Raw genomic sequence first — 14,364 nt, 5'->3', positions numbered from 1 at the left:
CTGTGTTCGGATATAGCGGGTTGGATAATGGATGGATGGATGGATGGATGTTCACATAGCTCCTCTAAAAATGAGAAAACAAAACATAAATGCATAGCCATGGTTTAATGACAATACTCATTCCATCAGGCAAATTCTAGAAAGGCTGACTGCGGATAGTTTACAATATAGTTTCAGCCAGCATCTTTTGCCTACTTGAGTCATTTTTAATTATTTAATTAATTCTTTACATTTATATTGTGTTTTTCTCACTACTCAAAGTGCTTTGTATAGTGCAGGGGTGTCGAAGTCCAGGCCTGGAGGGCCACAGTGGCTGCAGGTTTTCATTCTCACCCTTTTCCTAATCAGCGAGCAGTTTTCACTGCTAATTAACTCCTTTTCCATTCATTTTAATAGCCCTGTTTTTAAGGATTCAGTCCTCTGAATTGATTTGTTTCTTCATTAAATGGCAGCCAAACAGAAATGAGACATGAAACGAACCAACAGATGACCAGCTAAACTGGGATTTCAAACTCCAACCAATTTCACTCCAAACAGTCTCTTAATGAGAAGCTGATTCTTGCTGTTAATTAAGCCCGTTATTTAATTCAATGGCTTCTTGCTGCTCTCATTCTGCCACAGCAGATATTTCCAAATCTGTTGATTTTTCTATTTTTTCTAAGAACATTTTCAAAATGTTTTGGTGACCTGAGAGATCAACCTTACTGAGACCTTCACCTTTATTTATTTTCAGATATTGTGTGATGGGCACAGGTGAGCTGGTCATATGGTGGCTTGTTTGATGTCTTATTATTGTTTGGCTACTAATTAAGGAAAAAGAGACAATTAAGGGGCCTGAGTCAAGTTAATTAAAGCTAAAGCAAAAGAAGTTAATTAGCAGTAAAAACTGGTCACTAATGAAGAAGATGGTTAGAATGAAAACATGCAGCCACTGTGGCCCTCCAGGACTGGAGTTTGACACCTGTGGTATAGTGAGTGAGGAGTCACTAGACTACTACTAATGTGCAACATCCACTGATGCAATGGCAGCCATTTTTGTGCCAGTACGCTTACCACACATTAGCTCTTAGGTGGTGAAGGGGTTATTCATAGTTAGCCAATTAGAGACAGGAGGTGATTAGGGGGCCAGAATGACTAAACCATGAAGGACAATTTAACCTGGATCCCGGAGTACACTCTGCTCTTTACAAAGGATGCCCAGGGATCTTTAATGACCACAGAGAGTTAGTTTTACGTCTCATCTGATGAGCAGCTCCATTTGTATAGCAGAGTGTCCCCATCACTGCACTGAGGCATTGGGATCCACATTCAGATCACAGGGTAAGCGCCCCCTTCTGGCCTCACCAACACCTCTTCCAGCAGCAACCCAAGTTTTTCCAGGTTGGTCTCCCAAGTACTGGCCGAGCCTAAACATGCTGAGCTTCAGGTGGATGACCTCTTCTGAAATGCAGGTTGTATGTCTGCTTGCTCCCCCGATTTTATGCCTGCTCACTTTTTAAAATTATATTTAATGTAATTGGGGCAAATATTTTATCTATTATAAACAGTTCTTTAATAAGAGATGCTGTCCCAACTTGTTTTAAACATGTAATAGTTCAAACTTAAAAAGTCTAATCTTGATACCTTTGCTTTTGATAGTTTCAGTCCCCTCTCTAAAATCCTTACAAAAGTTGTTTTGTCTCAGTTTCAGTCCTTTCTAGCTCAAAATGGCTGTCTTGTTAAATTTCAGTCAGGACTCTGATCACATATCACTGAATCAGCCATCCTGAGAATGACAAATGATCAGCTGCTAACAGCTAATTCTAAAAACTCAGCTGACTTGGACCAATTCCCAGGACCAAAAATGGAACATTGCTGATCCACAGGGTCATAGAAAATGGAAACAAGCTTGCAGCACTCGATATAAACACGATTGATACACTATGAAAAGCAATGTTGTTTAGACAGAGAATTGATCTGAATATTAGAGGAAAAGAATGCCTAAGAAAACAACATAGGGGGTTGTAATACATATTTTAATAATAATTTAAATTAATTAGGGGGGCTTACAGCCTATTTTGCGTAATAGTAACATCCGGTGAGTATCTGGAAGGGCTGTAAAACTCTTACCCTTAATGCAGAAACACCATTGAGAACAATGATAAATATATATACACTTACAAAATAAATGAAAATGGCCTAAAACTGAAATGGACTGCATCCTAGGATGCCAGATTCTACATGCACTTCATACAGAGGCTGGGTAATATCCAGGCCTGGACTGGCACAAGGTAGGAACAAGCGAGGATGTGCCAGCCCATTGCAGGGTATACTTATGCACAATGACACTGAGTGACACTTGGACAACCAATACAGCAAATTTAACTTTTGAGCACCATGGGATAACTAAAGTATGTGAAGAAAAAATAATATTCACAAAAGAATGTGTGCACTGTACTCAAACTGTTAAGAATATTATTTATAGAGAGCTGGGCTTATTTTAAAGAGGTATATTAAAGAGCCCCCCAGTGTTGCCCCCTCTCACACTACTCAACAGCATTGTGTCTGCTGTGGAACACTTTAGGTTTCTGGGATCCACAATTTCCCAGGACCTGAAGTAGGCACCAAACATAGACACAATTGTCAAAAAGGCCCAGCAGAGGTTGTACTTCCTGCATCAGCTCATGAAGTTCAACCTGCCTCAGGAGCTGCTCATCCAATTTTACTCTGCAGTAATCCAGTCTGTTCTCTGTTCATCTATCATAGTCTGGTTTGGTTCAGCCAAAAAACAGGACAGGAACAGACTACAACGGACAGTCAGGACTGCAGAAAAAATCATTGGTGCTGATCTGCCCTCCATTCAGGACTTATACAGATGTCGAGTCAGGAAACGGGCAGAAAACATCACTGCAGACCCATCACACCCTGATCACAACCTTTTTCAACTACTTCCCTCTGGTAGGCACTACAGAGCACTGTACGCCAAAACTACCAGACATATGAACAATTTCTTCCCTCAGGCCATCACTCTCATGAACACTTAATTCAATCTCACAGCATCAGAGATAATACTAGGTAAAACCAGAGTCCAATTCCTTGTATGTGTACATATACTTGGCCAATAAAGCTGATTCTGATTCTGATTCTGAGATGCTACATAAAATGTTAAAGTAAGTCAAGAATTTGGATGAAGATTTATCGACACATCGACAGTCATGTCCAATGGCATTTCATCCACTAAATGGCATTAGGGCATTGCCACACCTTTTTTAACAAGAGAAAATGATAATCATAAACTTACCTGAAAGTGAATTCATATTTTTTCATAAAATATAAACATTTTGTTTGTTTTAAATGAAATAGTTACTGATGCAGTCACAAGCTGTGCTGGCTTACCTGTCTGTGCTGCTGTTAAGAAAGTTTCCACATCTCCTGATTTGACTTATTACACTTTTCATTAGCCAATCAGCCATGTAGACCTATATTAGGTGAAGAGAATGTCCTTGTCCTGTTGCGTGGGTGTAGTAAAAGGGTCACAGGACATAAAGGCTGAAAATCCTTTTGAAGAGGAGGTGCTTGTCAGTAAGGTAAACATTAAGCAATTGGGACCAGATCCATATTACTAACCGAGAATAAACCGGATATGGACGCAGGTACATGGCATGCCCATGGACGCAGGAGACATAGTGCGCAGGCGCGGACAGCGAGCGAAGTCTGATCCACCAAGAACGAAGGAGTCACAGCTCAAAAATGAAGGAGCTCAACTAACGTAAATAAGAAATGAGGCAACGCGCCCATAGGTAACCACACAGCCACAGCTCAAAAATGAAGGAGCTCAACTAACGTAAATAAGAAATGAGGCAACGCGCTCAGAGGTAACCACACAGCCACACAATAAAGAGGATTCAGCCCACTGCCCCAGAGTGAAACGCAGGAGACATAGTGCGTAGGCGCCGACAGCGAGTGAAGTCTGATCCACCGAGAACGAAGGAGTCACAGCTCAAAAATGAAGGAGCTCAACTAACGTAAATAAGAAATGAGGCAACGCGCCCATAGCTAACCACACAGCCACAGCTCAAAAATGAAGGAGCTCAACTAACGTAAATAAGAAATGAGGCAACGCGCCCAGAGGTAACCACACAGCCACACAATAAAGAGGATTCAGCCTACTGCTCCAGAGTGAAACGGGAAATACTACGGAGTCCACAAAGGTCCACAACACACAGCATAATCAAACCCGAAAGCTCACCAACGCAAGCGAATTCTGATACACCACCAAAACCGAAAGAGCTCAACTAACGGAAATACGAAATAAAGCAACGACCACAGACAATACGGAACCCTAACCGTCCACACTACACAGCATAGTCAAACCCGACATAGTACGGAAGGTGCGGACGCCTACAACGCACGTCTAACACACCGCAGGCAGACCCCCGAGATGGTACAGAAGCCCCAGAGATACGGACTCCACAGCATATGTGAATCACATTACAGTAATACAATAATATGAGTACTCACAGACAAAACAAACACAGCAGGCTTCAGCATCCCGCCCCACAATCAAACCGGAGAGAGTGCGGTGTCCCCAAACGTCCACAAAACACAGCATAGTCAAACCCGAGATAGTATGGAGGGCGCATGCGCCTACAACGACTACCACATGAAACACACACATGGCACCGGAGGTATAATATTAATAAACGAACGCTCCGTATTACACGGACAGAATCACCAAACGTCCAGAGTACACAGCATATGTGAAGCACATTACAGTGATACATTACTAACAGTACAACCACAGAACACACAGACACAAGTCCTGATGGAGGAATACGGAACCGTACACGTCCACACTACACAGCATAGTCAGACCCGACATAGTATGGAAGGTGCAGGTGCCTACAACGCACTTCTAAAACACCGCAGGCAAAAACCCAGGATAGTACAGACGCCCCAAATATCCGGACTCCACAGCATATATGAATCACATTACAGTAATACAATATTATAAGTACTCACGGAAGTAACAAACACAAGAGGCCTCGGCGTCCCACCCCACCGTCAAACCACAGAAAGTACGGAGTCCCCAAACGTCCACAAACCACAGCTCACGGCTCAAAAACAAAGGAGCTCAACTAACGTAAATAAGCACCTACAACACGTCATGGCTCAAAAACAAAGGAGCTCAACTAACGTAAATAAGAAATGAGGCAACGCGCCCATAGGTAACGACACAGCCACACAAAAAAGAGGATTCAGCCCCCCGCCCCAAAGTAAAACGGGAAAAGTACGGAGTCCACAAAGGTCCACCATACACAGCATAATAGTACGGAAGCCGCAAGTTAGTACGATAGCCGAAGGCGCCTACAACGCGTAATAAGAATAAACGAACGCTCCGTTTTAAATGTACGTCATCCTCACACGTCCAAACTGTAATAAGAATAAACGAACGCTCCGTATTGAACGTACGTCATCCTCACATGTCCAAACTATACAGCATAAGTGAATCACATTACAGTGATGCATTATTAACAGTACAACCACAGAAAACACTCCGTATTAACAGTGAGTGCAATTATTCATATTACTAACGGTAAACAATGGAGAACTAATGGAGTCACGATCACGGCTCCAAAACTAAATGTTGTTTATAAAGAAATGTTCCAATAAATCTTTGTAATGTGCCATGCTATGGGTTCTTTACTTCCTATGTGCGTCATCTACACTTTTACACTCCAATCTATCTCATACATACATCGATGTATTTCAGGATACCCAACGCCAGGGGTTGGCGAGCGAAGCGAGCAGGGGGCGGAGCTCCCTAGTATTCTCATAAAACAGCATTTGGGTAACCATAGCAAAGTAAAAATGTTTACCTGCCAAGTATTACCGTGAGCCTGTGGCAGAGATACAGTATAATAAGGAAAATCATCAGCTACATATTGTACTACAGGGATGACTGATTTACATGCTGCTGGTCATGTCAGACTGGCTTGTGATCCTCTTTGTCTTCACATCTTTCTTATCTCTCCATTTCTTTTCTTTACTTTCACTTCAGGTTTCACCCAGAAGTTTCCTAAAATTATAGAAAGTTTCTCCCATGAAGGTCTCCTCAAGCTGACAGAGTATTACAAGCCTCAGCTAGTCTATGTGATTGAATATGACATCACCAGCATCCTGCAGAACATGGTCACCAAGAACATCCTTGCCAACAGTGAGGCAAAGGTAGGTGGATCTCACAGTTACTGAAGAAAAAAGAACAACCAACAAAATTCAGTGATATCTGACAATTTGTCACAGGTTTTTGGGTGAAAAAAGCTGAATCTCAATAGCAGATCTCACTGTCAGTGTGAAATGATCCCCTCAGACTGACAGCACCCCCAGGGTCTGTCTCTAAGCTGGACCTCGGGTCACTCACTTTTTTTCAGATAGTTAAAGCCCAGGAACAGACTGAGGGGCGAGCAGGTGTGGAGTCCTTCATCAACAACTTAATGAAAAGGGATAGAGTGGTGCTGGTCAGCTTGTGGGAGGCCCTGGTTGAAGAGCTTGTGAGATTTCCATCACCAAACCTGACAAGAATACTGATGGAGGTGACAGAGGGAGGTGAGTGACTGGAGTCTTATGTCAAAGAAAACTACAATGGTGGGGGACAGAGGGCAACTCACAGGAATGAAAAAAAAAACCCACAAAACTATAAATCTAAAGGAATACCATAGTTGGGCAGTTTTATCCACCTTTATCTAAAACACATTACTAAAAATGGAACACACAAATAGCTACTGTTGTGAATGTTGTGAAGACATGGACTGGCTTTGGTACATTGTGTAGCTCTAGTATTGTTGTTATATTTTATCATTTTGATGGCAATGTCATTACACTGCCACTTTGTTTTCCTGTCTTCCTGTTTGTTTTTTTGGCAGCAACACTTTTGCCGGTGTGACCTTCAGGGGGCACCACCGACACCCCAGACACAACCACACCAAGACAGTTCTGTGTGCAAAAAAAAATTTTTTTATTCACAATACCTTTTCCAAAGTCCACACCACGATCTTCAATCCACAATACCTCCTTCCACTCATCTAGGTGAGCTTCACTGTCTTCACTTAGCGAGATGGCTTCCTTTTATGATAGACCCAGCAGTACTTCCGGTTGAGCGAACGCTGGCGGGACTGGTCGCCGCTGCTCCCCGGTAACTTTTTTAACTTTTTTTACAATTAGTTTACATTCTAATGGACTGAGGAACTGTTTTCATTTGGACAGACTTATTCCTTGAGTGTTATTTTTCAGACATTTATAGCTAGACTGATGATTTCTAGCTTGACTGGTGATTTTGTTGACACTTCAGTGTGGCTGTGTATGGACTATTTTCAGCCTATCTGGCTTATCTGGCTCTGTTCTCCAGACGTCTGAGTTATCTGCGTTCTTGCCTACAATGTGGACTGGTAGGATATTTATTTGGTTCTGTTTGTTTGGTCCCTCCTGTGACTCGCTATCCAACCTGTGACGGGCCTGCTTCAGTATTCAGCTGCTGAGCTCCTCCGACTACGCTTCCACCTGTCCAAGCCTCCACTGACTTCACTGTATCTCTACCCAGCCATCATATTCCTCCCCCGTCAGAGATACATCCACCGTGGGTCCCACTGGAGTCTCCAAGCTGACACCTCGAAAATAATAAACTTCATCTGGTCCAATTCTCGATGTCCTCCACGTAACATAGGCAGGGTGGCTGACCACAGTGTGTTAACCAGCCTAGCACGGTCGACTAACACCACTACCAAATGTGATAACGCCATTGTCAGCTTTGGTTTGTTGAACATCCGCTCACTTACGGGCAAGGGGCATCTCATCCAGGATCTCCTCACTGATCGTAAGTTTGACTTTTTCTGTCCAGCTGAGACATGGCAACATCCTCATGACTTTTCCCAACTTAACAAATCCACTCCCCCGGGGTTTGTTTACATCTGTCAACCCCGTGGCTCCGGCCGGGAGGAGGTCTCGCAATAATTTATTGCGAGAAGTGGAAAGTCCTGCCGCTGTCTGTTCCTGCCTTCAGCTCTTTTGAATCCATTGTGTGTCAATTAAATGGACCTATTCCTACTATTATTGCAACTGTTTACTGCCCTCCTAAATCAAAAAATTACTTTTTGAATGACTTTGCTGTTTTTCTTACACACTTATCTACTGTTTCATCAAACATAATACTTCTGGGGGATTTTAATACACATATGGATAATATCAATGTTCCTGTTACTAAAGACTTTACATCCTGCCTTGAGAGTTTTGGATTCCAGCAGCATACTGATGTTCCCACCCACTCTAAAGGACATATTTTGGATTTGATCTGCTGCTCTGGAGTTGCCCCGCTTGATTGTACTGCAGATGAACTCCCCATAACTGATCATATTCTTCTTTCATTCAATGTTAAACTTGCTCTTTCTATTACTAAGCTTCCCCGTCTTATGTCTTTCCGTAATATTAAGAATATAAACTTGGATCTACTTTCTTCTAGCATTGATTCCCTTATGGACGTTCATAATCTATCCACCTCTGAAGAACTGGTCTCACATTATAACACTGGACTCTATGGCATTCTTAACTCCCTCACTCCTTTAAAAACTAGATCTGTTTCTTTCTCTTTTTCTGCTCCCTGGTTCACACCTGAACTTCGGCTTTTGAAAGCCAAAGGCCAGCAACTTGAACGGTTACATAAAAAAAATGGACTCTTAGTTCACAAAGAGATTTTTTGCAATTCTCTTATGTCCTTTTTTAATGAAAAAATCCAGAGGATACACCAGTCTCTTGGTATGGATTCCTCCAGTACTTCATTTTAATTTCACCCACCTACTCACCCATTTTTCTCTTTTCAGCTTCCTACTTTCTCAGAAATCTCAGATCTTGTCTGTAAATCTAAGCCATCCACCAGTCAACTGGACCCCTTCCCCACAGGTCTGGTTAAAGCCTGCCTCCCTTCTTGGTTCCACTTATTTCTGCTATAATTCACTCCTCTCTCACCACTGGAACTGTTCCTTCATCTTTTAAAACCACTGTAATAACCCCAATACTGAAAAACCTGGTGCTGATCCAACTAATTTCAGTCATTTTCGTCCTATTTCTAATCTTCCCTTTATTTCCAAAATTCTTGAAAAATAGTGGCTATTCAACTTCATTCTCATTTATCTCAAAATTATGTGTATGAACAGTTCCAGTCTGGTTTTCGCCCCCTCCATAGTACAGAAACGGCACTTATCAAAATTATTAATGACCTCCTTATGGCAGATGATTCTGGTTTAATTACTATTCTCATCCTCCTTGATCTGAATGCAGCATTTGACACTTTTTGTCACACTACTCTTCTCAATAGATTATCTTCGATTGGCATTACCCACACTCCACTAGATTGGTTCAGATCCTACCTCTCAGTTCACTCACTCATTTCATTCAGCTTAAAACTTTCACATCCCAACCCATCACTGTTACTTGAGGTGTGCCCAGGGCTCTGTCCTGGGGCCTGGGGCCCCTCTTCTTCATTATTTACCTCCTTCCCCTTGGCAATATCTTTCGTAAATAAAACATTAACTTCCACTGTTATGCTGATGACACTCAGCTTTACCTCAATAGCAAGCCTACTTTTTTCTTTCCACCCTCCTCGCTTATTGACTGCATAACAGAAATCAAATCCTGGTTTTCTTCAAATTTTCTTAAATTAAAAAGTGACAAAACTGAGGTTCTCCTCATTGGTACTAAATCAACATTATCCAAAACTGATCATTTTTCATTTGTTATTGACAATCCTTCTGTTTCCCCTTCCCCACAGGTTAAAAGTCTGGGTGTCATCCTTAAGAGTACTCTTATCTTTTCAGTCCCACATCAATAACATCTCCTGGTCTGCATATTTCCATCTGCATTAATCACATTCGCCCCTCCCTCACTCCTCATACCACTGCTATCCTTGTTCATAGCTTCGTAACCTCTCATCTGGATTATTGCAATTTCTCACAAATCTCTTTATAAGCATCAACTGGTCAAGAATTCAGCTGCCCGCATCATTACTAGAACCCCCTCTACTCCCCATACCACTCCTGTCTTGCAGCAGCATCACTGGCTTCTGGTTAAGTTCCGTATTGACTTCAAAATTCTCCTGTTAACATTTAAGGCTATCCACAGCCTTGCCCCTCCATATCTGTCTGACCTCCTCCATGTTGCCATTCCCTCCCGCACCCTTAGATCCTCTGCCTCTATCCACTTGACTGTCCCCCTTGCCCATCTTACCACCATGGGGAGCAGAGCATTCAGTTGCTCTGCTCCCCAGCTCTGGAACTCATTACCTTCTGAACTTAGAAATATTGATTCATTCTCACTTTTCAAATCTAAACTTAAAACTCATCTGTTTAAGACTGCTTTTTCTCATTGATTATAATTGCTCTGCCTGATTTAAATTTTTGAATTTTTTTTGGTTTTGTTTATAATGTGTGTTTTATCTATTGTTTGGCGTCCAAAGACCCCAATAGGGTCGCCCATCGAAACTATTAGTCCCATTCAGCCCTTGGGTGTGAAAGCTATGGCCAAATCAGACAGGCAGTACTCCCTCTCATACTGGGGGATGAATTATTCAGAATCCCCCAGTCCATATATTATTCTTTTATCCCAACTGGGATAGGAATCAATAACCAGCCAGGCAGCGTGGATGTCAGTCCTTCCACTATAGCACTTATGCTGGTTTTATGGTTGACATCAGTGCTGGCTGAGATGTCATCATCCCTGTAACTATTTAAGAGGCTCCCCCCATTATCACTAGCATCTAAGATTCTGGAAAAAATAATCAATTCTTATTAGTTATATAGGGAAGGACAATTTAGATAGTAAGGAAACTTCACCAATGTTTTTGAACTTCGTACTTCATTTCCCAGTTGTTTTTCTCTATTTCAAGTCCTTCAGAAGGAGTATCTTGTGTGCTCAGAATATCTACGTCTTCCGCAACCACATCTTCTTTTTTTTTAATCCATTCTTGGGGTCCACAATGTCATGGTCTGTTGTGGGTATCTCTTAGTTTTTTCTACAACATTCTGTTTTATCTTTGTTTTATTAATTGGGTTATAATTTATGATTCAATTCATCCATCCATTTTCCAACCCGCTATATCCTAACACAGGGTCACGGGGTTCTGCTGGAGCCAATTCCAGCCAGTACAGAGTGCAAGGCAGGAACCAATCCCGGGCAGGGCGCCAACCCACCAAGACACACACACACCCACACCCACACACCAAGCACACACTAGGGACAATTTAGGATCACCAATGCACCTAAACTGCATGTCTTTGGACTGTGGGAGGAAACCGGAGCACCCGGAGGAAACCCACGCAGACACGGGGAGAACTCCACGCAGGGAGGACCCAGGAAGCAAACCGAGGACTCCTAACTGCTCGGCAGCAGCACTACCCACTGCGCCACCTTGCCACCCTGATTCAATTCATTCTATTTGAAAATGTAATTATTTTCTCACTTTCTTTTGTTATTTCATTTAATGCTGGAGATAGGCTCCAAATTTGATTACACACCTCCAGTACTTTAACCTGTCTTCCTGCAGACAGAACCTAAGAGCTATTGAAAGTCCTTGCCACCACTGCAACAGTTCAGTGGCATTAGTTACTGTACGTCTTTGATGTACTCTCTGCATCTTTTGATCTTAGTGTTTGCCTAGTGGTCTTGTGATGTTTTCATTATAAGACACTGGCTTTTGAGTTTTTCAGCTTGTTATTATGGCTTTGGATTTTGATTTTGGATTTTCTTAATTTTACTATAACTTTATTAATTAATTTTTTGCTTTCTGTTGAGTGTCTACATATTTCAAAATTCTGGATTATTTTTGCATTTTGTTTCTAGTGTTTTGTAATTTTGTATTATGAATATTGGCATCTTTTTAAATTTCTTCTTTAGATTGATAATTATTTCTTTGTGTGGCCAGTGTATTTTGATGATTTTCCCTGGCAGCATGTGGCTAAATCACACCACACCACCAGCATAAAAAGGGTACACAACACATATTTAAACCGTGCTATGGTGCTGCCTCATGGAGACCCACCTCAATATTATGTTTTTTTTTAACTGTTGCTTTGCACTGTTGTCACTTAACGCTTTGTGATTGTTGTCCTACAGCACCTCCTGATATCTAGAGACATTATTTTGTCTTGTAACACAGTGAGAGTCATAGGCTCTGCTGCTCTTTCTCAATAACTGACATTACTTTTTCTCTCATGTTCACACAGTCAGAAGTTAGTTGTTTATTTTCACCTTCCCACTTCTGTAAAGATTGTTGGAGAGATTTTCATTTGTTCCAGTGCTTTTCTTAATACCATTCCGATTTGCTGTTATTGTCTTTAATGTCTCTTTTCTTGTCTATCCAGGATGTGGCCTCTTGCAGGAGATTCATTGCCCTTTTGTTTACATTCATATTAAAGGTATCCCACTCCTCTTATGTCTGCAGTCAGTAGCTCCCCATTTCTTATATTCCTTAGTGTCCTCACGTTCTCATTGTGATTTTCAGACCTCTATGAGAAACACAAAGAGACAGTATCTGAATCTACAAGAACTCTAGAGCATCAGCCTTCTTCAGTAGATCCACAGTCCAGAGCTGCAGACTTTGAGACTCATTATACTGAGCTAATGGTCATTAATCAGTACAGAAGAACCTATAATGAGACTCACTATGAACTTCTGAAGACTGGGACGACTCATGCAAAGCTGATAGAGGAGCGAACCAAAGAGAAATGTGAGCGGGTCTGGACTGAGCAGCTTTTCAGAAGGAGTCCAGGAAGTGAAACTCCTCCCCACATTGTAGTGGTCAGTGGAGTGGCAGGAATTGGTAAAACCACTATGATCCAGAAGATCATGTTTGATTGGGCCAGAGGCACTCAGTACCAGAGTTTTACATTTGTTTTCTTGTTTAAATTCAGAGAACTCAACCTCCTAGACAATGCAAATGAACCACAGATGCCTCTATTGAGGCTGATTGCCAGGCACTATAAATATCTGAATGACAAAAGACTGAAACAAATCCTGACTAACCCTGGATCTCTCCTTTTTATATTTGATGGATTGGATGAGTATAAACACAAACTAGACTTTACACACAGGCAGTTCTGCACAAACCCAGATGATTACTTCCCTGTCCGCATCCTGGTCAGCAGTCTGGTCTGCCAGACATTACTGAAGGGCTGTTCCATCCTGATCACAAGCAGACCAACAGCCCTAGAGGGTTTGGACATGGAGAGAGTTGATCGATTTGCAGAGATCCTGGGGTTCTTCCCTGAACAAAGGCTGATGTATTTTAAGAAGTTCTTTGACAATGCTGATCTGGGCAGTGAGGCTTTTCAGTATGTGGAGGAGAACACCATCCTCTATACCATGTGCTTCAACCCCTCATTCTGCTGGATTATCTGCTCTGTGCTGAAGAGCCACTTCATGACACCTGAAGAGGAGCAAGGAGTTGCCCCCAGAACTGTCACTGAGCTCTTTGTGATGTTTCTTCACAACATCCTGACCAATCACAAGCGAGAATCTGAAGACCAGCGGGGGATTCTGGTCAAACTGGGAAAGTTGGCTTATTATGGGGTGGCCAACAAAACGTATGTGTTTTATGACAAGTTTGAGATGTCTACCTTTGGTCTTCGGCCATATTTAACCTGTCCATTCCTCTCTGGGTTCCTCAAAGAAATCCTGCAGAGAGAAAGCACCCTGGAGTACACGACATACACATTCTTCCACCTCACCCTACAGGAGTTTATTGCTGCCTGCTACTTTTACCTTGATCCATCAGGGGACATTGAGGATCTGCTTTTGAAGCTGGAGTCATGTAAAGATGGTCGGTTTGAAATTTTCACTCACTTCCTAGCAGGACTGGCCAGGTATTGTGTTTTTAAAACACTGGGGGAAATACTGGGTGACTTTCAGAGGAAGACAGCAATGAGGATCCTGGAATGGCTGAAGCAGAAGGCTAAACGAGCTCTACTGGGCAATGATAAAAGTGAAGCTCTGCGAGTGTGTCAATGGCTTTCTGAGACTCAGAATAAGAAATTAATCAGAGATGCTATTGGGAAAGATTTAAAGATGGACTTCAGTAACACGACTTTAACTCATAGGGACTCTGCTGTGCTGGGGTTAGTCATAAGATGCTGTGGAGAACTTCAGGAGCTTAACCTGTCAAAGTCAAATCTCAGTCCAGAGAGCATCAGGAAACTGGCACCATATCTTACTTACTGCAGATGTGTCAAGTGAGTAATAAAAACCTTCATGAGCAGTTTTATTGCAGTTATTAAATCTGCTGTATTCTGTTATCATAAGATCTTCTGGGCCCAAGTTTATCAAGTGTCTCAGCATTACATCTTG

The 14,364-nt window shown here is 42.1% G+C and overlaps 1 protein-coding gene across 1 annotated transcript in view; it reads left to right on the top strand.

The window, feature by feature from the left end:
* The window catches only part of LOC114665951 (NACHT, LRR and PYD domains-containing protein 3-like), a 49,140-nt gene that overhangs the window by 19,243 nt on the left and 15,533 nt on the right, over nucleotides 1-14,364 (top strand). The window contains exons 3-6 of the mRNA XM_028820632.2: nucleotides 6,041-6,207; nucleotides 6,411-6,585; nucleotides 12,384-12,437; nucleotides 12,524-14,249. Of these exons, the coding sequence (XP_028676465.2) occupies nucleotides 6,041-6,207; nucleotides 6,411-6,585; nucleotides 12,384-12,437; nucleotides 12,524-14,249 (2,122 nt within the window). The remainder of the gene's footprint in view (nucleotides 1-6,040; nucleotides 6,208-6,410; nucleotides 6,586-12,383; nucleotides 12,438-12,523; nucleotides 14,250-14,364) is intronic.

The sequence above is a fragment of the Erpetoichthys calabaricus genome, chromosome 1 (assembly GCF_900747795.2).
Source record: "Erpetoichthys calabaricus chromosome 1, fErpCal1.3, whole genome shotgun sequence".
NCBI lineage: Eukaryota > Metazoa > Chordata > Cladistia > Polypteriformes > Polypteridae > Erpetoichthys > Erpetoichthys calabaricus.
This window is presented reverse-complemented; position numbering and strand designations above follow the sequence as displayed.